Below are 26,010 nucleotides of genomic sequence, written 5' to 3' on the forward strand. Positions count from 1 at the left end.
TATGGTTCAGAGCAAGGACTAACATCTTTTTCTATCGAATCCCCGTCTCTTATTACAAGAGTTGCTCTTAATATAGTAATATATTATAGTTTGGGCATATCTAACCATATAGATGCATACAAAACTTCGCCATCACACTCAAAATTTTTCCGTAAACTATTTTTTTAAATAAATAAATATATATATTTTTCAAAATATCTTTTTAAGATTTTTAATATCTTTTTAAACAATATAGACTATAAAAATAATTAATTACAAAGAAAGATCACAAGCAACATAGCATCTTTCACATGCATTTGGGTATGCTAAGGTCAAACTACACAGTCCGGCCACCTTGCTTTCATCCACAATGGTTTATCATAATGAGAAATAGCGTGCGGGTGCACGCATAGGTAGAACCAAGCGAGCATGCATGGGGCATCCACCTCCGAAGCCATCCACCAAACTTGCACGGTGGGCTTCGATGGTTTTCATGCGGGCGTCCGCACATAAATTTATCCGCCCCCCTCCCGTCGGTGTTCGTGGGCTCCGCTTGATGACGGACGCTCGTTCTCGCGTCACACCTCGCACCCACTCTCCACCCAGAGGACCCCGCCTCGGCCCTTGTCTATTTCTGGGGCCGTCCCCACCGCACGACGCCGAGGCGGTTCTGAGCCCCCTTCGCCCCTCCTCTGATCCCTCTCCTCTCTCGTCTCTCCCTCCCTTCCATGGAGATCTCCACCTCTCTCTCCTTTCTCCTCTTCTTATTCGCTGCCGCTCTCACCGACCTCCGGAGGGTCGAGGGCTCGATCCACACCTACGATCACGAGCCCTTCAAGGAAGTCGGCAACGCCTTCCTCCTCTCCGGCGGCAGCGAGGGGATCGCCGCCGCCGCCAAAAGCTCGCCCGGGATCGATGATGGCCGCTCGTATATCAGGTAATGGAGAAGTTCCTCCACTCCTTGATTTGGTTTTTATAATAATTGGGGCCATTCAGTTGATTTTAGTTGTGTAAGGTACTGAAATCAATTGGAACTGCGATCTGTTTCAAATCCATCTTATTATAAGTCATGGAGCTAAAGAATTTGTTGGAAAACCGTTTTTGGACTGAATTTTGGGCAATGGGAGTGAGAGTTTACACTGAAAAGCAGCGGTTGACGGCTGTCGTGGGGGAATGGAAGTGCTCCTTGTAATGGAAAAGCAAGTGGTATTTAGGACGTCCTGCTTCAGATCGGAACTTACACGTTCTCTAGGATGGCGATGTAATTGTTTTCTTGAGAATGTGAGTTGAGGTTTGAATCTTTGTTTGGCGTTTAGAAATTCCGTTGTTAACTAATTTGTGAAGCGAGGACAGCTAAATTAGGGTTTTAAATCCCGTAAGATAGGGATATCCCTGTTACTCCACGGAATTGGATGCTCCGCTGTCCCAGCCTATCCAGATGGATGTCTCGGTTGAGCATTCCGATAGGTACCCTCCATCTTTCTCCTTTTTTTTTTTTTTTTCTTTCTTTCTTTCTTTTCTTCTTTCTTTCATTTATTCTCCCTTTCTTCCTTTCTTTCCTTTCCTTATTTTTCTTCTCCCATCCTTCTTTTTTTTCTTTCATATTTCTTCTTCTTTCCTTTCTTTCCTTTTCCCCCTATCTTTGCCTTTCCCTCCTTTTTTTTTTGCTTTTCTCTTTCTTTTTATTTGCCCGCATGGATGGTTTTGGGAGTTGCAACCCTGTCCCCATTCTCGATCTCTCACAGGAACGGGATGGGATGATCCGGATGCCCCTTGTCCTGCCAGGATATAGAACCGTGGATAAAATTCTGGCAGAATGTTTTGATGAGGTCAATGATTAACTCAACTGGTTCCCTAGAATATAGAAGATCAGCTATGCTGCATTAGTTAGGATGTTGGGCTATGAAGCAGGAACTTGAATGTAAGAAGAGTGGAGCAGATATGATAATCTCAAGGTGGATACCATTTAAGGTGTGCATAAAAAACTAGAAATGATTATGATAGAGTGAGTTCTTGAAGGGGAATAGTCATTTGCATGAAAACTAGTTTTTTCATTTCATGTTACTAGAATTTGAATACTTAGGACTATACAATTTCATAAGAGTTTTGTTAGCATTTTTTTTTAATAATTTGCTTTGAACAACTCAAAAAGAGAAAAACTCAAGAAGACCTGTTTTTGTTGCTCTTCCTCGTTCTTTTTTGTTTGTTTTCTAAGAACAGAATATAGAAATGGGCGTGCACCCAAACAAGTTTTTGGTTAATTACATCATCATTCCTCATCAATATTAACAAACAGTGCTGGATGGTTATAAGAATTTGATGGGCCTTTTTCTGGCCGATGTCAAAATGTGCCATACATTTGAGCATGTTGCAAAACTAGAAAAGATAGATTGACAATTGAGTTTGCAACAAACAAGAATGAAGTGATGGAGAACCAAATGAAATGGCATTGGTATAAAAACCTTGATATGAAGGGATTTTGGAGAGGGAGAAATATGTTTTTGACAGATTCATGAAGAGAAGGGAGGACCTAAGGTAGCATAGATAGAAGTTGTGGAAAAAAATATGGAAAGCTTGAAATAACATTAGAGATAGCCATGAATAGGAATGTTGGTGAATGAGGATCTATAAAGCTGATCCCAAATTTCCCTCAATAATAGGAGATCCGTGCTTTGCTTTTTTGAAGCTCATTGGAATTTCTTTAATTTAATAGATCTTGTTTCAAGTTGCAACATCAATGTCATTTCCATTACCTAGATGTTTCTCTTATAAATCATGTGCAAGACATCTTTAAGGTTTGGTGCCATGCTTTCATTGGTGTCTCTAGGGGTGACAGCAGGTTGGGTTGGGGTCAGATTGACCATATCCTTACCAAATTCAAAGCACATAAGTTAGATCTTAATCCAAATCCAAATCCTATCTACAACCTCATACCTATATCAAATAGCATACCCAAAAATAATCAGGACTAGGATCAGATATCGGGCAGTGGTCGAGTATTTATTAAGCTATTCTCATATACTTTTACACTATATTTAAATTACTATTTGCACATCAAATATTCCTTTATGAACCGACATTACTCATCGCCATACTTTTACATGAGTCCAGTATTAGATGTTTGATGGTTGGTGATTGGACATGACATAAAATATGCCAAAGTCTCACAATATGTTAATTATGACTGGTTTATGGGATTTACACAATTTAACTAGATTATTATTATAATTTTGAATTTTCTTAACTGGTCATCAATAGACATGCTCTATTACTAGTTTTACCCATCCCAAATGCCTTGTTGGATTGATCACAATATATTATGTATGTATGGTATTGAGAGAGGGGTATGGATTGATATAGGCCCCAATCTGAACTAATAATGCTTTGGTCTTAAACTTAGGACTGAAAACCAACTGAATAGGTTACTTGGCTCATTTTCTAGACTCAAATCCAAGATTACGATTGGATCTGTATTGGATTACTGGGTTAATAGCCCCTTTTGCCATCCCTAGGTGCAAGCCGGTTCAGCCTGTACCAGCCGGTTCAACCCGTACCAAACCGGTCCAGTTTCTGACCGGTCCAGTTTGGCGTTAAAAAATGGTACCAGCCCGTACCGGCTAGGCCAATTTTTTTTGAGCTTTTGGAGGCTGAACCAGTGGTACCGGTTCGAACTGGTCCGAACCAGTCTGGCGGCCGACCGGTATGCCTACCGGGACCGGTTCGCCTTGCCTAGGTGTCATTAAAATGTCTAGTGCCGATAGTGATTTGCCATATAATATTTGCAGTGCCCCATGGTTGCAATTATGATAACGGTAATGAATATCAATCATATTGATGTGTATTGTCTAGAAACTCTCAGTACCAAAATGAAATATAATGGTATGTAATGGCAGAGGTTGATACAAGTGTCACATGGGGTTGCACATAGATCTAATCAAACTCAGTTGAAGCAAATCATTTCATATGTGCATTTTGTATGAGCAATGTTTCCTTTATCAACGTTTTCTTTTGAGCAATTTGTATTTTTTAAATTCATAGATTTATCTTATATGATGCTAGTTCATGTTATTTTTGATGTTGGATTTCATTAAAAGTATTAAACAATGGGTAGTTGTTGGGCTGGTCTTATGTGCTTCTTTGGCTGTTCAAACTTGGGCTGGTCTGATGTTTGCTGTGTGCGTTTCCAAACTTTGGCTGGTCTGATATGATATGATGTGTAGTTGTGTACTGTTCAAATTTTGTCGGTTGTGTGCACTAGATGCAATATTTTTGCCCTCGGTGTCACATTACTAATGTTTTGGTGACTCCTTTTGGCCTCTTTATCTATGTATATGTATGCATGCATTTAGCTAACACTCTATGCTTGCTTCAAACACTTGCTCCTCGTGTACTCAACAAGGCATATGCTTATAACTTTTTTCTGTTTATTGTGAAGTACATAATCTTTGCTGTTAGAATCCACTCTTTTGCATATCTAATTGGGTAATGGCCTCAGGTTTGAGAACATCACATTCTGGAGGACAAAGTTTTCAGCTGAGCAGCATTCAAGCATGGAGCATAGTACTGGGTTGATCCAAGCTATTATATTTGAAGCATCTGATCGGGATAATATTGGTGGATCTGCTTATGGTGGACAAAGATCCATATGCTGTACCCCTGATCTTGCTAAGCTTGAGGGTTGCAAACAAGGCGAAGTTATCAAGAGACTATCATCTGTAGATTTGAACTGGCCTGTTGTAATAAATATACACTTTAGTGCAAATTATTTATCAACAGTATTGAAAGCGGAGGATATAAATATAACAAAGACTGGAATGTATAACTTGTTCTTTATCTCTTGTGATCCAAAGTTGAGAGGGCTCTCGGTGAGTGGAAAAACAATCTGGAAAAACCCTGGTGGTTATTTGCCAGGGAGGATGGCTCCCTCAATGAGATTCTACATACTCATGTCAATGGCATATTTGCTGCTAAGTATCATTTGGTTTGCTCAGTATGTAAGGTTTTGGAAGGATATACTGCCATTACAGAACTGTATCACCCTAGTTATTGCTCTGGGCTTGTTTGAAATGACTCTATGGTACTTTGAGTATTTGAATTTTAATAACACTGGTGTGAGACCCGTTGGAATAACGACTTGGGTGGTGACTGTTGGAGCTGTTAGAAAAACAGTTTCGCGTCTACTTCTACTTTCTGTTTCAATGGGATATGGTGTTGTCCGGCCAACTCTTGGAGGTCTTACCTCAAAGGTGCTTCTTCTCGGAATAACGTATTTTTTGGCATCAGAGTTACTGGATATTGCAGAAAATGTTGGAACCATCAATGATATTTCAGGCAAAGCAAGGCTTTTCCTTGTCCTTCCTGATGCATTTTTGGATGCTTTCATAATACTCTGGATTTTTACGTCTCTTTCTCGGACGCTAGAAAAGCTACAGGTGTATAAAACTAAACCTGAATATGGTTTCATTAGTTGTAGTACCAGATTATTTCATCATTATGCTTTTGAAAACTCTGGTTTACTTCTTATTCTTTTGTCAGTTCCTTATGCCAAGGGCACTACGTTCTAACATGGTTTAAGTGTGAAACCTTTTAGGCAAGGAAAAGTTCCGTGAAGTTGGACATATACAGGAAGTTTACTAATGCATTGGCAATTTCTGTGATTGCTTCAGTTGCTTGGATTGGATATGAGGTAGAAAAGCAACTTCTTATTAACTTCAGCAAGAGTATTATTTGTATATCATATATTCATATCTGCAAGTCTTTTCGCATCATGAACAAACTTTCTTCTTCATCTGTCCTATCAACTCAGTATGTTGCTTTACCCTTTCACCTAGGAGCTCAATATGCATGTGGAAACAAGAAAAAGAAAGAAAGGAAACATTCATACCACATGTCTGCAAAAAGCAAGATAATATGTTTTTCTCTTTTCTTTCATCATGAAATTTGCTTTACTTGAGATTGTTATGCCTTTTTACTATTTTCTATTGCAACACAATTTCCTTTTTTTACTCAGTTTATGAGCTGGGTGTGTAGCATTTTTCCATTGCATTTTTACTTGATAACATTTTGAAGTTCAAGGAAATAGTTTGCAGATGTAAATTCTTACATTTCTCTTCAGCTACTATACATAAAATAGATATTTTACTAAAAATAAAGCAATTTCCTATTGCAACACAATTTCCTTTTTTTTACTCAGTATATGAGCTGGGAATGTAGCATTTTTCCATTGCATTTTTACTTGATAACATTTTTAAGATCAAGGAAATAGTTTGAAGATGTAAATGCTCACATTTCTCTTCAGCTACTATACATAAAATAGATATTTTACTAAAAATAAAGCAATATGAAAGCTTACTCAAAATGTGAGTTGTGGTATTTATGTTTCATGTACGTATATGCATACGGGAATTATAAAATGATTATGTAGTGTTACTAGGTTTATGAAAGAGCATCATGATGATTAGTAGCTACTGGCTTTGATCATTGGAAGCAGATAATTATTTGCAGCATTTCATAGAGATACTGTACTTCTTGTTTAGTTTCTCTAAATGCTGATGATTTGATGCATTATTGGATCATGCGGTCTTGTTGTCTTTCTTATAGACTGAACATTGTGTTACTATGGTTCTTATCCCTCATATATGGTGTTTGGACTTATATGGGTATCAATGCTTGTACAGGTATTTGGGATTGTTCTAGAAGAATCCTTAGCATATAGCAACAAATCATAAAATCTAGCTAACCAGATATCAATACCTCTAACCTACTAGATTACTGGAACATATTCAAGAAACAAAAAAAAAAGCATATTTAAGAATTGGAAGCAGCATGTTAGGGAGAGAAAGAGGGCCATGACTTATGGCCATACGGTTTGGTGGATCATTTTGTACCCTAACATTATTATGAGAATTGTTTCATGGTTGGCATCGTTGATTGTAGATTGGTTTGCAATTTATTTCTATTGTATTCTTATTTGTGAGGAACATATCGATATTATATTTGATAGCTGTTGTTGTAACCAGATTATGCTGTACATGTAGTGGTTTTACATCCAAGTACATGTAGCTGCATTTTTTTGTATCTATTTTGGTGTTTGGAGAAATGCCATTAACATGTTCAACACTAACACCAGTATAGCTATCTAAGTAACGTGGATTGAATTAAGTTTTGGTATGTAACTTCTTATGGAATGAACAAATTGAGAGCACTTCAAATCTTCTCTCTCTTATTTGAGTTGCATGTGTGCGTTGTACTGAAATTAAAGTATGACATTCTTCACATGCCATGATAGGGCCCTGCTGTACTCAAATGCTATCCAAGGAAGAAATTTCTTCATTCTTGAATTATCAATAGTCTGATCACAATTTTGAGATGATGTTCTAGTTTGTTTCTTACCTTGTAATTTGTGCCCAAGGGGTTATTTGCTCCAAGGATAGCCGAACCGGTACCGGTTCGGACTGGTTCGAACCGGTACTGAACCGGTACCACTGGTTTGGCCTCCAAAAGCCCAATTTTTTTTGGGCTTAGCCAGTATGGGCCAGTGCCGGCCGGCATGGGGCCGGTATGGGCTGGTACCATTTTTTAACGCCGAACCGGACTGTCAGAGACCAAACCAGTTCGGTATGGGCTGAACCGGCCGGTACAGGCCGGTTCAGCATTCCTTGATTTGCCCACGAGTTTCTTTTTGCAAAACCTTGTTTTTAAAAATTAGGTCTTTAGAGTGGCCTCGCTAAAACTTATGTCGTTTAGTTATTTAGACTGCTGTTTTCTTCCACCGCGGGTTTTGGGAAATATTGTTGTATTGTATTAGGGGGAACCAAAGATAATAACCAAAATTGGAGAGGAAATTGCCAGATCTGGAAGTGATGGTGGTGGTGGATGGAGGAGAGGAAGCAGAAGGAATGGCTGGAGGAACAAGAGTGCTAGTGATGAGGGTGGATGAAGGAGAGACAGCAGAGAGATGGATGCTGAAAGAGCAGAGGGGTTACATTTTGGTTGGTTGGATGTGATCATGGGTTGGATTATTTGGTTTTTATGAAGGTGGGACTTAGAAGGTAAACAGTTGGGTTTTGTGCGATGCCTGTATTACGTTAAACTTGGTTGGCATATTAATGGACATATTGATTAACAAAACCTAATAAAACCACGCTTGTAAAATCCTGTATTCCTTGAGGATCACCCTGAGAGGAACAAAATTCCTTACACCATCCAAACTTTGTCATTTTCCCTCTTCTCTAGACTACTCATTCCAACTTTTGGAGAATTTTTCATGGTCTGCTTCCAGATACATGTGCCAGAATTTCTATTATAATTAGGCAGGCCTCCCTTTGCACCAATTGACATTTTAGATTTATGCAAGGCCACCCTTCTGCTTAAAATTTTCTTGGCCTGGCATCTTGTTCCACTCCTTAGAGGATTGATGATTGATGAGCAGTCATAAATAATTCATTTTCCTGTGAATCCTCTTACAGTTGCGCTCCATAGCTGAACCCTGTAATTGTGGATGAGGTATTGTACAGAAAGTTGGAGAACTTTGTGTTAAAATCCATAAATTTGATATTTGAAGAAGAATATCTGATCTTAGCATTCTATGCTTGTTACACTTGAATGTTTAGTATTCAGCATTCTATATTGCAGAGTCTCTGAAGTATCAACTTCAGTATTTTCCTTCTTAGTTCTTACTTTATAAGATGCTATGCTCATCAGAATGTTGTTACATTGCTTTGCAGAATATGAGTTTCAACATATGAATAGCTGTTTTTCTTCAAAGCTTTGTGCTTATTCTGTACAGCCCGCCCATTCACGAATTTGGTTCAACTGTGGTTAACATTTCTTCTTGTTATTATCTGCTGTTGTATCCAATTGTGAAGCATATGTTATATTTCTGGTTTGTTATATATAATATATATATTAATTTAATAGAGATTCAATGGATTTTTCAATGCCACAACTTCCTAAATCCTCTGATACCAAATGCGAAGATCGGTAATATCCACATATTACACTTGATCATATGACCATAAGTGATTGATGCAGTGGTTTTTTAATGATCATGATTTTATAAATGTGCCAGAAATGACAAAAACAAACATTTAAATCCTACGCTGTGTTAAGCCCATCTGATATAACTACTCTTGCAATGCGAGAGCGGAGTGCCACATCTTCTTTGTTATCTCTTGATGTTTTGGAAGTGAATCCTCATTAGTACAAATACATATCATAAATCTGCAATTATGTTAGTACATGTCTCTTGGCTATTGATTCAATTTTAGGCCTTTTTTGCCATTATCTAGCATCAAACCTTCATTCCACATGGTTTAATGATCTGCAACAATTCAAGTTCATGGCCTGTCAATCATTAGGTGATGCCAACATGAGTATTTAGTACATCAGTCAAATGCCTGTCTTTAATAAACCTTCTCATCCAAGACACATGAAATTGTTGAAGATGAATAGCTACTTTGTGTAATCCATGATTCAATTTTCTTCCACTTCTGCTGCTTTTTAAAAATATTAGAAATAGTTAGATGCATTTCAACATATTCATAGTTGTTAATAAAAAGGTTGATTACTGTTGTATAGTATGCTAAGTAATAACACATCGATAACTATTTAACTAAAAAAGTGAGTTAACTTTTCTTATGATGGTCTTAACTTTTCCATTACAACCATGTTTTAATTGATTCCTCTTTTATTTTATATTGAGGTATCATGCATCTGCTTTTATCCTGACTTGGTCCAGAGCTTCAAAATATTTGTTATCCAAACATTTAGGCCTAAGGGTGGCTTTGACTACTCTAGATCAAGATGGCGACCTCTGAATTCTGCGTATTCCATGTTAACCATATACTTTTGTCTCTTATAGTTGAAGCCTTAAGCTTTACTCCCTAAGCTAGCATCATAGCCATCCTTGTCTCCATCATACATCATTGTATCATCTGCAAATCACATAATACTGTAAAGAGCTAAGGCTTGAATACATCTCATTTTATAGGCCAAATGCGCGTGGATTTACTGGTTTAGCCTGAACTACATTCCACGCTTACCACCTTACCACATTCAAGTCCTGAATGATCTTATCGTAATGTTTTCATAAGCTTTCTACGTCTATCCTGCATAGTTATTCTGTGTCGCACTTTTTCACTGGCTTTCTCTAATTCAACAAAACCATGTTTTTTATTTTATCTCCTGAATTTCCTTTTGATTCCTATGAACAAAAGGTATCCTCGTTTTTAATAGCCCTTTTATATAAAAATTTGACTTGAACAATTCAATTGCAGCTCAAAGTATATTGTATAATTTGATTTTATCTAAACCATCCCAAGATCCATTTTGAATTGACCAATTGAAACATGAATTATTATGAAACATTTAACCCAGACTAATTCAAATATGACATATACAATTCATATATTCTAACTTGTTTACCAGAAGTCCAAAAATAAACAGCATAAAAATCATTTCCTGCGACATAAAATCTATTCGTTTCATGTCACCAAGCCAAATCTAATGCAGATTTAAGCAATATACGGTGCAGAATGAAGCGTAAATATCAATTAACAACCTAGAAATATGTGAGAGTCATTTTCAGTTAGATCTATAGAAAGCAAGATTTAAAGAATATGGAAGAACTCTTATAAAACTAGTAAAGAGTTGATGAAGTGGATCAGTGCTTTGGAGTGAATGAATGATACATACCTTTGAGAGTTGGGACATGAAAAAATTTATGTCATCAGTAAGTCTAGTGACATTGCGTGGTTCAGTATTTTGGGCAACTAGAGGGTCCAAAACATAGTTTAATTGTCTTTATGTCATGGCATACCATGCAAAGCATACGAAATTGTAAAGGAACAATGTGAACCTGCATAACTTTAGGTGTTAAGTATCGATCTAAAATTATAATATATCTAACTACTCTCAATAATTATAAATCTATATATGTATCAACCAATATATCCTTTATGTACTGATTAATATCAATATATCTTATACTTATCGGATGAAACAATTTTAAAATCAAATCTTTGTAAGAGTTGTTTCCCAAGGCAACCAATCCATTACCATTACATACTTATTTTAGTTAATATTGAATTTGATGTGCCTTTTCATATGTTATATTAAAAATAATGATGCATATATAAGAGTACTCATGATTGTTGCATTAAGTATCAGACAACTATAGTATTCCAAACACATACATGATACATTCATCTTTTTGAAGCAACCTGAAATACTTTTTTTTTTTTTTCGCTGAAGCGGGTGCTTCATACAGTGCGTGTATGAATACACCCAATAAGATCAAAATACAATATCTCGCGGAGTGCCAGTGGCAGCTCCCCCTCCCCCGACCAAAGGGCGTAACCCGAGTGGTGGGCCGCATAGGCGGCCACCCAATCAGCCGCCCCATTGGCTTCCCGAAATACATGCTTGGCCTGGATGGCCCCCCCATCTCTCATCATCCTGACTATATCGCGGATCAAGGGGTGGTCTAAGCTCTCACCCCTCAACCCCTTCTGAATCCATCCAATGACAGTGGCTGAGTCGCCCTCCAAAATAATCGAGCTGGTCCGCATCATCGCCCGTGCATGTCGAAGACCCGCCCAGGCTGCGCGCAGCTCTGCTCCCGGGACTGATGTAACGAACAACTGGCAGCCGCCTGCGGCCACGACCCTGGAGTGCGGGTCCTGTATAACAAAACCTGCGCTGCCTCGCGTGCCGCCATCCAGCACAGACCCATCAAAGTTGACCTTGAGGAAGCTCGGGGGTGGGGGCTCCCAGGTGAAAAACACCATCTGAGGAGCTGCCGGAGCAAGGGGGGAACCCCAGGTGTCCCGAGCTGTCAAAGGTCTGTCTAAGGAAGGGATATGGCTGATCTCCGTGGCCTGTGCTCGAGCAAGCTCTGCTGCAAACCTCGGTGACACCCTGCGCTTGCCGAGAGTACGAGCATTCCTTGCCAGCCAGATCTGAAGGGCTGTGCAAGTCGCTCTGATGCCCTCCTCATGAGTCTGCGGACTAGCTAGCCACTGCCGCGTCACCCTAAGGAACTGTATCCGCGCACTTCGGGCCCCCTGCGGGATCCCTGTCCACTGCCATGTCGACCTCGCCCAAGTACACTGGAAGAGCACGTGGTCCACTGACTCCTCAGCTCCGCACGTCCCGCACTCCGCAGGGATCCCCCAGCCACGCCTGCTCAGCACTGCTCTCGTTGGAAGGCGGTCCCAGAACACCTTCCACAAAAAGAGAGCTGCCCTCGGGTGGAGGCCGGACCTCCAGATCCAAGCGCAATCTGACCCCGGCTCGTGCTCTGGCTGAATGGCGCGGGAGAGGTCTCCCAGTCTAACACCGGCCCGGCTTGAGGTGCCCCATACTCTGACATCCGCCCCCCCCCACATCCTGGTAGCGGGAGGGACCGAATCCTCGCAGTTAGGTGTACCCCGAAGAACAGCCGTAATCTGGCCTCGTCTCACTCTGCCCCTCCTGGTACTAGGAGATCGCACACCCGTAGCCCATCCACTGCCTCTGTATCAACCATGGTCGGCCAGCAACTCAGGGGAAGGGTGTCCACCTACGAATCACTGGTCACATCAATACTCCGGCCATCGTCGATCAACCACCTGGTATGTGCCGCCACTGATGGCAGGTACCTCCCGATCTCGCGCCACATGAAGGAGACTCGACGACCGGTCCGTGCTACTGCTGAGGCCCCCCGACCATATCTGGCTGCCATCACCTGACTCCAGAAGCCGTGTGGCACTAACATAAACTGAGCCGCGTGCCGAGCAATGAGTGCCTCACGCCTCTCTATGAGGGACTGCACCCCTAGACCACCCTCGCTAGTAGGAAGGCAAACCTGCTCCCAAGCTACCAGGTGCACTCCATGGCCTCTACTATATGACCCCCACAGAAAGCTCCGAAGAAGGCGCTCGATCCTCAGCAGAATCGTCTTCGGTACCACTGTGTTGGCCATAAGGTACACCGGAATGGATCCCAGCACTGATATGACCAATGTCACTCTCCCCATCATGGATAGGGAGGACGCCCTCCATCCCTCCAGCCTGCTCTGGACCCGCTGCACCAAGCCCAAGCACTCGGCCACCCGTAGCCTCCGACCCGTGATAGGGACGCCTAGGTAGGTCAACGTCCCCTCCTGCTCCGGTATTTGCAAAAGAAAATATCCTTTTAAATCTTAATGTTGTTTTAAAGTGTGAATAACATGGTTCCATATGTTTGCGTGTGGATGAGTGCTTGTATATGGTGTAATATGGATTTGCATAGCATGGAATTCTGGTAATTGCCCAATTAAACATTAGGTTTTTTTGAAGAACCAATAAAGCATTAAGTTGAATGGAAAAATGACTAGAATGCTGACGATGATATCACATTTTCATGTAAACTGATTACTTATCATGAAAAACAAAGAATGGACTTCATGTTATCTTTGGAATAGGGAGTTAACATTGTTTTAAGAAGCTGAGGATTTCTGTATAGGAACACAAGATTTACTACATAATTAGTCTCTGTCAACATGTTGTTTTTACTAAATTAACCTAGCACAAATTTGATCTTCAAAATAAATAATCTTTGATGGATGGATGTGAACCCATTTACTGTAGGAATGTTTGTTTTCCCTCCAATAATTTGTTCTTGATGGTTGTGCTCCTGATTCATTTGTAGTTTAATTTTCCGTTACTCTTTAAGATTGTGTGTGAGTGAGTGAGTGAGTGAGAGAGAGCTAAAAGGAATGCAAATATGAAAAAGCATGTGAGTGTTTACCGATCTTTCCCCCTACCCGTGATGGATGTTTATGTGGCCTCCCAAGCAGTGAGAGACATTGGTCAACTTCAACCTGGCCCCTCGTATAATGTATACCATAGGGATGTCTTAGATTTAGGATTTTGCTTGTTAAAATTATCACATGATAACATGGGATATAGATGCATGTGGTGGAAAAGTTCTGTAAACCATGATTTCACATGTGCTGCCGCACAAACAAAATTGACATTTTGCATACATGTGAAATTGCAAAGCTTCTTGCTGCAGTAAAGAAAATGCTTAGAATCTAAATAAAAATTCTCCATTCTGTAGGTTTACTTCAAGGCAACAGACCCTTATAGTGAACGGTGGCAGAGTGCATGGATCATCACTGCCTTTTGGGACATTCTTTCCTTTGCATTGCTGTGTGTTGTGTGCTATCTGTGGGCACCATCTCAAAGCTCTCAAAGGTAAAATTATTGCATCGCACCCTTCAAAGAAGGCCTTAGTTTTTGCTTTTAACTCTCTTCCTTTTACAACAGATATGCCTATTCTGGTGAAACTGGAGAAGATGATGATGAAGAAGCTCAGTCTCTAACCAAAGGGACATCAGATGGTGACCTAGGATTGGTGAAGCTTGATAAGAAAGAAAGGAGTGCGGGTCACACTGATGCCCTTAGTCTTGAAGATGAGGCTGAGGAGGACAAGCGGGAATGATTACTCATTGAACTTAAACACTAATTATGTTAAAAGAGATTTGCTCAAGCTGGGGACCAAAGATCACCTGCTGAGGTCTTGCAGTGCTTGGGTAGCAGTCTCCTTATTACTATTCTTTGTACCTTTTTTGCCTTTTTGCCTTCTTTCATTGGTTTTCTAGTACTAGTTAGTGCAGGATGTGTATCATATGTAGAAGCATGGCTCTGGTCCGTTTCTGTAACTGCACTGTATGTACATGATGCGGTCGGTGATAAAAAACATGTACTTAGTGAGTCATGATTTGCCTGGCTGGTTTGGATGCTAAAATCCTCTTCTGAGCCTTCTATGATTTAAACTGCAGCAGATGCTGATCCAACTGAAAGCTGATAAATAAGCCAAAGATGAAATAAATTCAGATGATGAAGGCAGGTGGCTGCTTCTGGGGCCTTTTCAGACAGGACTCCCAGCACGCAACAAATTTTAAGTCTCATCCCCAAAATGCAACCTTTTATATCTGAATGAAAACCTTGAGTAGGGCGTGAAGTGGGTTAGGCTACATCTGTCAAGTTGCCCCAGATCTGAGCTGAAGTCGCTTCAGGTATAGGTTCTCATACTACAACCAGCACATTACTTGGTGAGTCTGGGACCATTGCTAATGGTGTTCCATGTCGCCGTTCAGAGAGCAAGACCTGGTTTTGCAGTGGTGGAGGACGCCGGAGGGGTTTCCTCATCTTTTTCTTTTCTGGATACAGAATACAGCAGCTAATTCATGGAAAATTTAGGCACAAGAAGGTTCAATAGATAACAATAGCAGCCAGGGACAGCGAGGGGCTGGGCAAGGCAGGGCTCTAAAAACGAGGTGGCTGCAGCAAAAAAGAGACAAGCTGGCTCGGCAGGCCTTGAAACACACACTATGGAGGTGGAAGAGCGAAAGGATGGGGTAGAAGAAGAGTCGAGTAATTAAAAATAAAAGTTAGCCAAAAAAAAAAATTGCTGAGTTGGTATTCCACTAGATTGGAGCATCAATCCTAGAAGTACAAAAGTTATCATTTAAATTGTTTAGGCCCTATTTGGGAAAAATTTGGAGGACCAAAAAGTACTTTCTGACCTTCCAAAAGTACTTCTAGATAAAAAAATGGTGTTGCCACCAAGGTAGTAGCCTGGTGGTAAGGGGGCGATAATTCCGCCCAAGTTGTCCGGGTTCGAAACGCACGGGCGTCGATTAAATTAGGGGATCGGATGCCCCACGCTCGGCTGGCTTGTTGGCGGTTATGCTTTCCTTCCACTTGTACCAAGGTGGCACTGGGGTGACGTACCCACACGTGAGGCGGTGAACCCAGTGGGGTGAGCCCACGGGTCGGGGAAGGCACGCGAAACCTGCGACCTGTATCGAACATTCCCTAGTGGAAGGGGGGCTCAGTAATGGGGCTGCTACGCGGGTGGGCTGGTCCCTCCCCCTCCCCTCTTATTTTTGAACAAAAAAAAAAAAATGGTGTTTGGTAAAATTTTCGAAAAGCCGTTTCAGCTTTTGCGGAAAGCTGAAAACAGCTTTTGGGGAGAAGCTCCATTTTGGAGCTTTTCGAAAATGTTGTTTTCAACTTTACTGGGAAGCTATTTTTTAGACCAAAATATCTCCATTTAAATCACACTTTTTCCCCCAAAATCCTCATCCCGCCTCTTCCTCTCTCACCCAGCCTCTCCCTCTTCCTTTCTATCTTCTTCTTCCTTTCAACGCTACTGCCTCTGTTCCTTTTTCCTCCTCTCTTTTTTCTTCTTTTTTTTTGTTTTGGAAGCTCGTGGCAGCCACCATGCCGGCCACCACCCATGGCTGGCGACCCCTCTATATTTCAATAAAATAAAATAATAAAATAATAAAATAATAAATAAAAATAAATAAAAAGAAAAATAATGATTAAGTGGCAAATAATCTGATCTAAATAAATAAATAAATAAAAATATTAGTAATTATTTAACCAATTTTATCACCTAGCTAAAAAATTTGTTAGAGAGATAAATGGTCATTAGAAGGATGAAAAATTAATTTACACTAATAATTATAATATTTATATATTTATTATTATATTATATTATAAATATAATATTATATTACATTATATCATAATACATTGATATTTTATGTTAAATAATTTAATATTATATTAAATTATTATTCTATAATACATAATCTTATAGTACTATATTATAATAATATTATATTACATTACATTAATATTATACTATATCATATATTTATGTATTAATACATATTATATTTTATTATGCTCCGTTATATAATACTGGTAATGTCCTTTATGGCCATTTTGTCACACAAAAGTATTTTCTCAATTTGTTTACCAAACATATGTTAAAGTGCCACAGCACTTTAGAAATGTAGTTACTAAACAGCAAACAGCTTTTTATAAGCGCTCTGCTTCAGCCAGCTCTGCTTCCAAAAGCTCGACTACTAACAGCTTCTCCAAACAGGACCTTAACCATGCACTATCTTCATGCAACATAAGCCGTTTTAACGGCAAATACTGTTTTGATTTGAGTTGAGGTGTTAAGGAACCTGCACACATTGAGTTTTGGTCCATATGTTTAAGATGTGTCAAGCATGATCCACCAAAATAACTGCCGTCCATAACACCAACCTTAATTTTTAGCTAAGATTGGCGCCATCATCTTGTATCAATTGGATGCATACCTAAGGCACCTCAACAGCCAGCGTTTAGGTATAGTCAATATTGTAAATCAGAAACAACAATATGAATCTTAAATCTAGATTACTCATCAATGGTTTTGCAATTATTGATTTCGCACTGATTTGAATTCTGAAATAAAGTCATCACTAAATGACACCAATTACAAAGCCACTGACCTGCTGTTGGATAAGATATTAGACGAGACTAAAAAAACATAACACAGAGAGAGAGAAAGAGAGAGGATCATTATTGCTCTAAAAGGAAATCGAAGGCACATTTCAATTGTTGGAGTGCAAAAGATTTCCATGCCACAGTTTAATTTGCAAATAATGAACATTTATTTTGTGGCTATAAATTTACAAGTTATGATTGGTATGAATTGGAAAAAAACTTCAAAAGAAAATTCTGACATCTTCTGTAAGCTCTTTTATTTTGGCTGTCCAATGCAAGCCTTAGCTCCTCGGCTTCTCCATCCAAATCAATTACAAATTATTCCCGAATACTTCCCTCATAGAAGGGCTATTGCTCCATATTAGTTGCATATACTTTTACACCTGAATAACTTTTTTTGTGTTTTTTCTTTTTCACATTTTGGCACAAAATCTGTCCTACTGCTTGCTTGGAGCATGAGCAAATGACGGTTTGTAATATCTATGACCTGACTGCCTGATATCCTGATGCTCTTTGAGCTGGATTTCCCCATGTTATCATAGATGAGTTTCTTGGCCTCATAATTATTCATATGATTGATTTCAGTCACATACTGTTAGTGCTGCCTGCATCTTTCACAATGTGACTACCATTAGTGCTGCCTGCATCTTTCACAATTGGACTGCTGTTAGTGCTGCCTGCATCTTTCACAATTGGACTAATATTAGTGCTGCCTACTTTCACAATTGACTCCACAGGATTCTGCTCAGCCCAGACTGCTGCATCCAAATATCCGAGCTCATACAGTTTGTCAAGGATATAGTCTTCTGCAGGTTCCAGCGACCAGTTGAAGAGCTGCAATTGGCAGAAGGGAACAGTTACTGATAGGAAGAATTTGCAAAAACAGGATTTGTTGGCAGGCCGGCTTTTAAAAACTAAAAGCACCTGTCGAGGAGTAGCTCTGTTCTCTGGATTGCAATGTGGGCTGATTCCGATCCCATTCAATCCCAATCGGTTGGCAGGGAAAGCACAGACACGAACCTGCAATTAACACTCACAAGCAGTCCCACCAAGTTTTTTCATTTTGACTAAAATCACCTATAATAAAGAGACATATATAGAGAATTCCTTTAATATAATATTATATTAATCTGTTTTTTAAGAAGCACTGCTTGTATCTAAATGACCTCCAGAAAACTTGTGGTCGGTACAAGGTGAGGTTATCTGGTGGACTCTGAAGGTGTCTACCAGGTTGCTTATTAATTTGACAAGCTAAGGCATTAGAGTGCAACAAAAAATTATGATGCAAGTTATGTATTCATAGTGACTCATGGATCGAGGATCCAACCTAAGCTTATATATGCTTCATGCAAGAAGAAATCAAAAAAAAGAAGAGGAAATCAAAAAAAAAAGAAGAGAGGAAATAGCATATTGTTTATTTTTTGATAAACAAATCAAAGCAATCGAGGCTTCGCAATTACTTTGGAGTTATGCAGCTACAAAAGTCTGAAAATCAGATAGGGTCAGCCAATTTTAGACCTCACCAACTTGATTCACTTTTGATCAGCCTAATTTGAATTGCCATGTTCCATTGGCCGGCCATGGGTCAGTCAAGTCTAAATGCTAGTTATTCGGTACAAGCCTATTGCTCTTTATAGTGGATATTAGGTCCAACCTGACTAATACATATTTCCATGTCGCAACTAAGACCCAACCAATTCTGATCCATAGGATGGGTACAGGTCAGGTAACTTTAACCACTGAGTAGGTACCCTTAGATTCAAGTCAAGCACATATTTTTAGAGGCCAAAACCATGCATGTAGAATAATGCTTGATGAAAAACCAAGAGAAAATATGTAAATTGCATATTTAAAAAGTGATCAGGAAAGAAAATGTATAAGTGTGTTATCGAGAGATCAAATGAAGAGGAGCAACCTGTCAAAATTGTTGGATACAAACAACCCAAGAGCAACCATTTCTGTTATTTCCAATCTATTATCTACTCTGTTATAATAAACTCAGGCGTACACGCATCTCCAACTCTCAAGAACCCTTTATCCACGCCCCACATCTTGTTTGACTCCACTCTCCAGCTTTTTTCCCTTTAAACTTTTTCCTATTTTTTTCAATTTACCACTGGAGAGGCTCCTGACATCGCTTGTCTTCCAGATTCCAACTCTCAAGACCAACACACTCTCGCTACATTTGTTTTTTAGAACAGTGCCTTCTGTCACCTGTTGTGCATTGCACATGCTAAACTCTACTAAACAAGAATAAAAAGACCGGGAAGATACATCAAAGAGGAATAGATATAGAACAGATGAAGACAGAAGAAAGAGGAAGAATGCTATTGGAGTACTGTGTCAAAATGCATATAGGGGAGACTCAAGGTACGTTATATAAGACAAGAGACTTGCTATGGTACATAGTTTAGGATGCTGGCTATGAAGAAATTGCATGCTCCAACATTAAGTGAAGAGAGAGATAACGGTGCTGATGTAGATGTCTGATAAAAGAAGGATAAAGTTACACTGATGAAACTGAGGAAAGTTGAACATTTTTTAACTCGAAGATAATGTCATTGAATACAAATTGGAATAGTTTATTCGTGTCTATTCAGAGCAGATGAGGCAGAAAAAAGAAAGAGATCAAAGAGCAGGCGGATGGATTTAGAGCGCGGAGTTATGATTGTTTGGATGAACTACAGAAGTTGTGTAAGCATTATAAAGAGATTTGATTCTATGATAGACTTGGGAAACTCAGATAGATATAGAAATAAGCTGAAAAAACAAGTTAATGACTTGATCCAAAATGAATTTTGCCTGGAGCTCAGAATACTAGTAAGACCAGTTTGAAAGAGAGTACACTAGCAGGAGAATTGATAAATAGTTTTATTTCTTTGTTTATCAAAATTTTTTTAAATAGTATAAGATATGCTCCTTTTAATTTTATCTTATTTATTCCTTTTTAATTCCTTACCATCTTTTACGCTTCTTCCTTCCCTTTAGACAACAGCCCCCCTACCTGCCAACTGGCCTAAACTAGAGTTGTTGGCACAAAGCAAAGGAGAGTAACATCAGGTTGTGACCCAATCACAAATCTCACACCTCTTTATGAAGCCTAGTGTCAATCACAAATCTCACACTTCTTTATGAAGCCTAGTGTCCTTCATACATGGTCCTAATCTAATGGGATAATGGTTGTTATTGCCTTTACACTGTCTCATACATATTTGATTTAAATTATAGTCATACATGACACCATGTCAAAGCAGTGTCCTCATAATAGCAACTACCTTTTTTTCACTTCTAACGAGCTTAATCATGGTTTGCATTCACATGCATCACAGTCAAAATTGAAAAGGAATGACGTTATTATGATAAAGCACTGTTGCACACACATGAACTCACCTATCTACACAATTACACATTACTATAGTAGTAAGCATCACAATTAATTCAACCAAAAGGATAAGGTTTGTAATGTCTTAAATAGATAGATCTACGAAAATCAGATGGAAATTATGCTTCAATGAAGAATAGGAAGGCACTTGCCACACTCGTCATGAAATGTGTAATTTATGAGACAGCATTTTTCCGGTACATGCATATTGTTATTTTTTATGCAACTATGTTAGCATAAGACATCTCTCTTCATATAAGATAAATTCATGGGATGGGAATGTTGTGCAAAACTAGATTGCTGCCTACAATCATAGGAGAACAAGAGTTCCAGTTTGTGTTATAAAATAGTCATAGCTAGGGATGGATTTGGGTAACTGATTCATGTGGCAACTGACCATGTGTGATGATTGCAATATGATGGCTACCTTTCTCAGTTGCTTAAATAAACTTTATTGGATCTGCCATTATACACCATTTGGCAGACTTAAGAGCACGCTTGGATGAAAACATGTTGTCAGGATACACATAAGCATGCATGAGCAAATGTGTATTTCTACATTCATGCCCATGCTACTATTTGTAAACAAGTTAGATTCCATAAGAACTCCCACTTGCTTTTTGAAATTGACATGACATTTTCTAAAATCATGCTAAGAAATATTAAAACCAGAACAGTACGTCATTACTGAAATGACATATCAGAATTGGCTGCAGGAGTGGAACCAAATAAGCTTTGATAAAGGCAGCGGTCAAGAAAAACTATGTAAGATTATCTGAGCACATACCGTTTCCGAAGCAGAAGTTGGTGGCATAAACAATGTCAAACCGCCATCAATGCACAAGCGGTTACGGAATGTAGTTGCAGGTCTCGGAGCCAGATAGCTGGACAAGTTCAAAAATTAGCTTATTTGTTCTTCCACTCCAAATCACAAGGTGAGTGTTGAAAAGCATAAAAGCAAAATCCAGATCCAACGTACCCTGGAATAAAGGAAGAGGTGAAGACAGCATTAATGAGGTCTTCTTTAGAGTCAAATTGATCCACAAGTAAACCCTTTGGCCTCCAAAATAATTGAGTGATGGCAACTGTGCAAAAAGATCAGGAAACACAACAAATCTAAGTTGTCTTGGATGATGCTGATAATAGTAGTAGTGATATTTAAAGTGATTTTTAAACCATTTCAAAATTTTGAGTTAAATCCCTTGAGGTGCCCCAAACCTATTCAAGTTGGTTTGGCCAAAATTACAACAAGCAAACAGTGTCCAAAATGAAGAATCTAATTGGATATTAGACAAAATCACTTATCTTCCAAAGGATAGGCATGAATCAGATAACACGAAGATCAATTGAGCGACATGAATCAGATAACAAAATCACTTATCTTCCAAAGGATAGGCAAGCAAAATCAACAAATCAGCATAAGTAATAGTACTTATAGGTACGGATGTAGCAGGAAAAACAAAACAACTCTTAAAAAGAGTAAAATAGAAACATAACGATTTAAAAAAGAGCTGAATTTAGACAGAAGGATGAATACTGAGACAAATATATGTTTCTGTAGGCACAAGAATTAAAAAAGTTAGGAGCAATGAAAGCAAATATCACCAATTAAAAATGAATAACTCACTCAGGCCAGCACTGGCCATGCACAAGTGAGCTTACCACGAACCCTTCCACTTGACCTAATGTGCACATCATCTGGCAGAAGTTTGCTGAGAACATCTCTAAGTACTGCCTGCACATCATAACATAGAGGAATCTAATAGAATCACATTCCTTTTTATAAATAAGCAAGATTATAGAAACCCAAGAAAATAACTAACTGTTAATGTAATTTATTAGAAAAAAGAATTACTTATAGGAAAGCCAGGAGCATATCATGCATAATTTAATTAATTTAGACCTAGACGACAACAAACAGGAGGGAACATAGGCCTTGCCTCCAATTCCAAAACATAATTACCAAGAGAGCCATTGCAGCTTTTAAAAGCGGCAAAGATTCCAAAGGAATACTTAAACACCCAAAGAACTGAAGAAGCAAACAGGCACAGACTGATAAAAGTCAATTCCATAGAACCTGACAAAAATAATGAAAGAACTAAAGATATTCGGGGCATCCGGGGACGATGCCAATTTTGCCTTCGGAGCCGGCTCCTCCAGAACTAAACATGAGTCAATGGTGGGCGTATAGTGCTAGCATAGGTAACGACACCCTTCAAGGAGGTTGGATTTTAGTAAGGGTAGGCTGGATCTGAACTGAGCCTCACCCCTTCCCCTCTTCTCTCTCTCTCTCTCTCTCTCTTCCTCTCTAAGTTTGAGGTCCACTTGTGACTACATACAAGAGAAAGAGAGCACCATGGGGACCACGGCTCTTTTTTTGTTTTTTGAAAAAATATGGATTCAATTGATGCCAAGTGATATCAGGCAACTGGTTTATCTTGACTGGTTTCGAGTAGGATAGGCAGGACATCTTGGTTCATGCCGGAACCAGTGTCCTATTCCTGTTCACCATGCCATTCTTAGTGGAATTGATACAGTACCGTTAGGATGGGTTGGCCCCACCAGTTCTTTGATCCTTGAGTTTACGACAGATCCATTGCAAAGCATGTTTATGAAAATAAACAATAAGAGCAAGCATAAAGCAACGATATAGAAATATTTGACATATTAAAAATGTGTACAGAAACCATTAGATAAAACATATGAACTTCAATTATGCCCTGACATACTAACATTACAAGTTACAAGTTAAGAAAATACATAAAGCAAGATTAAAGAGAATATCAATGTATATTTTAATGAATAGCAAATATGCTTGGCAAGTATACAAGATTAATTCAATGAAAAGCACTGCTAATTAATAAATACCCCAAGCCGAAATGCAGTTCCTTTAAGCCGGCAATCTTCAGCCAGAATCTTGGTTGCTTGTAAGGCATCTTGCATGCTATTTCCGGAAGCAATTACCACACAGACTATTGCTCCAGCTGATGAACCAGCTAATGGTGTTGTTTCCTAGATCAGTGAAATGATTCAGTTAATAATGAGATTGAAAAGATAGTGATATATGATACAACATAATTAATCACTATTAATAGATGAAACACGATCATAAGATAACATAAATTGTATCATTGGCATATCAGAAACAAATCTTCCATGTCATACCACAGCCACACCTGTACAGCATACAGGTCTATATGGGTATGTCAATAAGCCAAGTTCATTTGCTGAAGCATATCTGAGGGAAATTGTTGCATGAGAAGAAAAAAATGCAACAATATCCATGAGATGTTTGACCTATCGAATGTTATGCAACAAATCCTAAAATAAGTTCCAGAAACTTAGAGCAAATCTAGTCATTAGAGGTATTTTAAGTTTCTTGACTTCTAAGATAAGCTCAGTATTACATTCAAGACATTAAAATGCGCTGGCATCTGACTCTGATAAAAGTATTCCTTACTTCCTAATAGGCATAATAAGACTATAAACCAGAATCCACTAAAAGGCATATGAAAGTGCTTCAGATAGATTAGAATTTTTGCAATAATTATCACTAAAATTTACAGGCAATATGTATAACAGTATAACCATTACATAATTTCTTAAAGAGAAACTTTGCATCTTAAGTTAAACTGGTAATGATAGTCTTTACACCCACTTATGATATGCGGAATTCTCGGGTGACTACCTCCTTTTTTCCTTTTCTTGAATAACTTGACAAAGATAGAACTATGAGAGAACCAAAAAGGCAAAAAAAAAAAAACTCAGACAGGTCAAACAAAAGAGCCAGTGAATAAGCATGCTGAGGCACTGCAACTCAAAGAATTTATGCAGCACAGGAGCCTAATTTCCATTTTGCAGAAAAAAAAAGGATTTAAACTTTAAACAAAAGCACCCGACAGAATATGCAGAGCAGTCCAACTCAAAGTCCTTCATGCAAAACAGTTTCATCTCCGCAAGACCATTAATTTCCAGATTTATATTGCTGAAAATTGTTTCCCCTTGACCTATATCATTTACCAGAGTAGATTATAGCTTGTCTATTTCCCATATCCAGAATGCAATTCACTCACAAGAAATGGCCGAATCTCCGACAGAGGCTCGAAGAATTACCTTAATGTAGCCTTTCTCGAGAAGGAACTGAGCGACCCCGAGATGGTAAGGAAAGAGGAGACCGGCGGCCGAGAAGCTGAACCCAGGACTCGTCACCTTCTTCCTCTCCTTCTCGGCCTCCACATCCTTCAACCTCTGCTCCCAGACAACCTCCTGGTCCACCGGATCCTCCACCACCGACGCAATCGATTCCCCTGTTCCCGAGAAGTTCGCCTTCTCCCGATCCGGGAACACCTCCGGGTCGCCCGGCGGCGCCGAGACGGGGGCGGCAGAGCTCCTGCCGCGGAGGAGCGAGGAGGCGAGGCCAAGGAAGATCTCGCCGGTGGCGACCGCGAGGGACTTCTTCTCCACCTCCGGCGACGGTGGCGGCTGCGGCGACCATTTGCTGCTGCTCTCCCCGTCGGCCCTGGTGCGGAATATAGCGCGTAGGGGAAGGAAGCGATGGCTAGGGCAGGGGTTGGGGGCGGGGGAGGGGGAGGAGAAGGAGATGGGCTTGGGAAGGAGGGAATGGAGGGAGCCGAGAGAGGCCATGAGGGAACGGGGACAGGCAACCCGCCTCGGAAGCATCGTCCACGCTTATTTATAAGGTTACGATAATCGATGAATATAATACAGAGAAAAATCGCCTGCGCCGGTTCCCGTTTTCGATTCGATGTATGCAGGGATCAAGAAAGGGAAAGATAAGGGGATTGTCGGCCCTCGGCAACAGGGATTCGGACGTTAGTTTCTTGCGTCCGCTTGTCGGAAGGAGTGGCCCTGGGTTGGACGACCGTCATTAGTTAAAAAAAAGGAGGGCTGTCGGCGGTTTGCCAACCTGGGGAAGGAAAATTTGAGGGAGATCTACCATATAGGCTATGCACCAGTTTGTCGTGGTATGGTGTTATGGATTTGCCCTTGTCACGTACAATTATAATTCACATAATTTTTTTTAAAAAAATTAAGAATATGAAAGATTTGATATGTTGATTGTTGGGTTTATATGTTGACTTAGGTGAATTATTCTTCTCTTCTGCTCTTAGCTTGAGAGTATGATTCCTTGTAGTCTAAAGTGTTTGGAAATAAGTGTTATCTTTCTCTAGGTTGTCAATGTTCACCAGCATTCTTGTTGTGGGGCTCACATATGTAGATTAATTTTTTATCAAACCAGAGATAGATGCAAGGATTCATTTTATATGGTAATACTAATATAGAAACTTATATTCTTCGGCATTTAATCCT

At 39.5% G+C, this 26,010-nt stretch overlaps 2 protein-coding genes across 3 annotated transcripts; one reads left to right on the forward strand and one right to left on the reverse strand.

Moving 5' to 3' along the window:
- The first annotated feature begins 554 nt into the window (after nt 1–554).
- On the forward strand, nt 555–14,721 carry LOC120111477 (uncharacterized). Of its 2 annotated transcripts, XM_089930752.1 has the most exons (5): nt 555–916; nt 4,475–5,411; nt 5,570–5,665; nt 14,062–14,198; nt 14,271–14,721. In XM_089930752.1, the coding sequence occupies exons 1-5, from the start codon at nt 708–710 to the stop codon at nt 14,443–14,445; spliced, it is 1,554 nt and encodes a 517-aa protein (XP_089786878.1). In that variant the 5' UTR covers nt 555–707; the 3' UTR covers nt 14,446–14,721. The 2 variants fall into 2 exon arrangements, with proteins under 2 accessions (XP_089786878.1, XP_089786879.1); XM_089930753.1 differs by lacking the exons at nt 14,062–14,198; nt 14,271–14,721 and adding an exon at nt 5,811–6,780 and having other exon boundaries at nt 610–916.
- Nucleotides 14,722–17,351: 2,630 nt separating this feature from the next.
- LOC103715251 (uncharacterized) lies at nt 17,352–25,536 on the reverse strand. Its single transcript, XM_088721963.2, has 7 exons — nt 24,793–25,536; nt 23,548–23,691; nt 22,342–22,414; nt 21,659–21,764; nt 21,467–21,563; nt 18,222–18,317; nt 17,352–18,131 (listed from the first exon to the last, which is right to left on the reverse strand). Exons 1-7 carry the CDS (start codon nt 25,357–25,359, stop codon nt 17,883–17,885), a joined length of 1,332 nt encoding a protein of 443 aa, XP_088578089.2. The 5' UTR covers nt 25,360–25,536; the 3' UTR covers nt 17,352–17,882.
- Nucleotides 25,537–26,010: the final 474 nt, after the last annotated feature.

Source organism: Phoenix dactylifera, chromosome 5 (genome assembly GCF_051530095.1).
Source record: "Phoenix dactylifera cultivar Ajwa chromosome 5, Ajwa_hap1_PhDact_Kaust_v1.1, whole genome shotgun sequence".
Lineage (NCBI taxonomy): Eukaryota > Viridiplantae > Streptophyta > Magnoliopsida > Arecales > Arecaceae > Phoenix > Phoenix dactylifera.

Coding starts and splice junctions, on each gene's coding strand:
- LOC120111477 (XM_089930752.1), top strand. CDS start 708: ATGGAGATCTCCACCTCTCTCTCCTTTCTCCTCTTCTTATTCGCTGCC. Junction 5,412..5,569: donor GGACGCTAGAAAAGCTACAG/GTGTATAAAACT, acceptor GAAACCTTTTAG/GCAAGGAAAAGTTCCGTGAA. Junction 14,199..14,270: donor CCATCTCAAAGCTCTCAAAG/GTAAAATTATTG, acceptor CTTTTACAACAG/ATATGCCTATTCTGGTGAAA.
- LOC103715251 (XM_088721963.2), bottom strand. CDS start 25,359: ATGCTTCCGAGGCGGGTTGCCTGTCCCCGTTCCCTCATGGCCTCTCTC. Junction 21,564..21,658: donor ACCTCTTCCTTTATTCCAGG/GTACGTTGGATC, acceptor GAACTTGTCCAG/CTATCTGGCTCCGAGACCTG. Junction 18,132..18,221: donor ACAGAGCTACTCCTCGACAG/GTGCTTTTAGTT, acceptor TGCCAATTGCAG/CTCTTCAACTGGTCGCTGGA.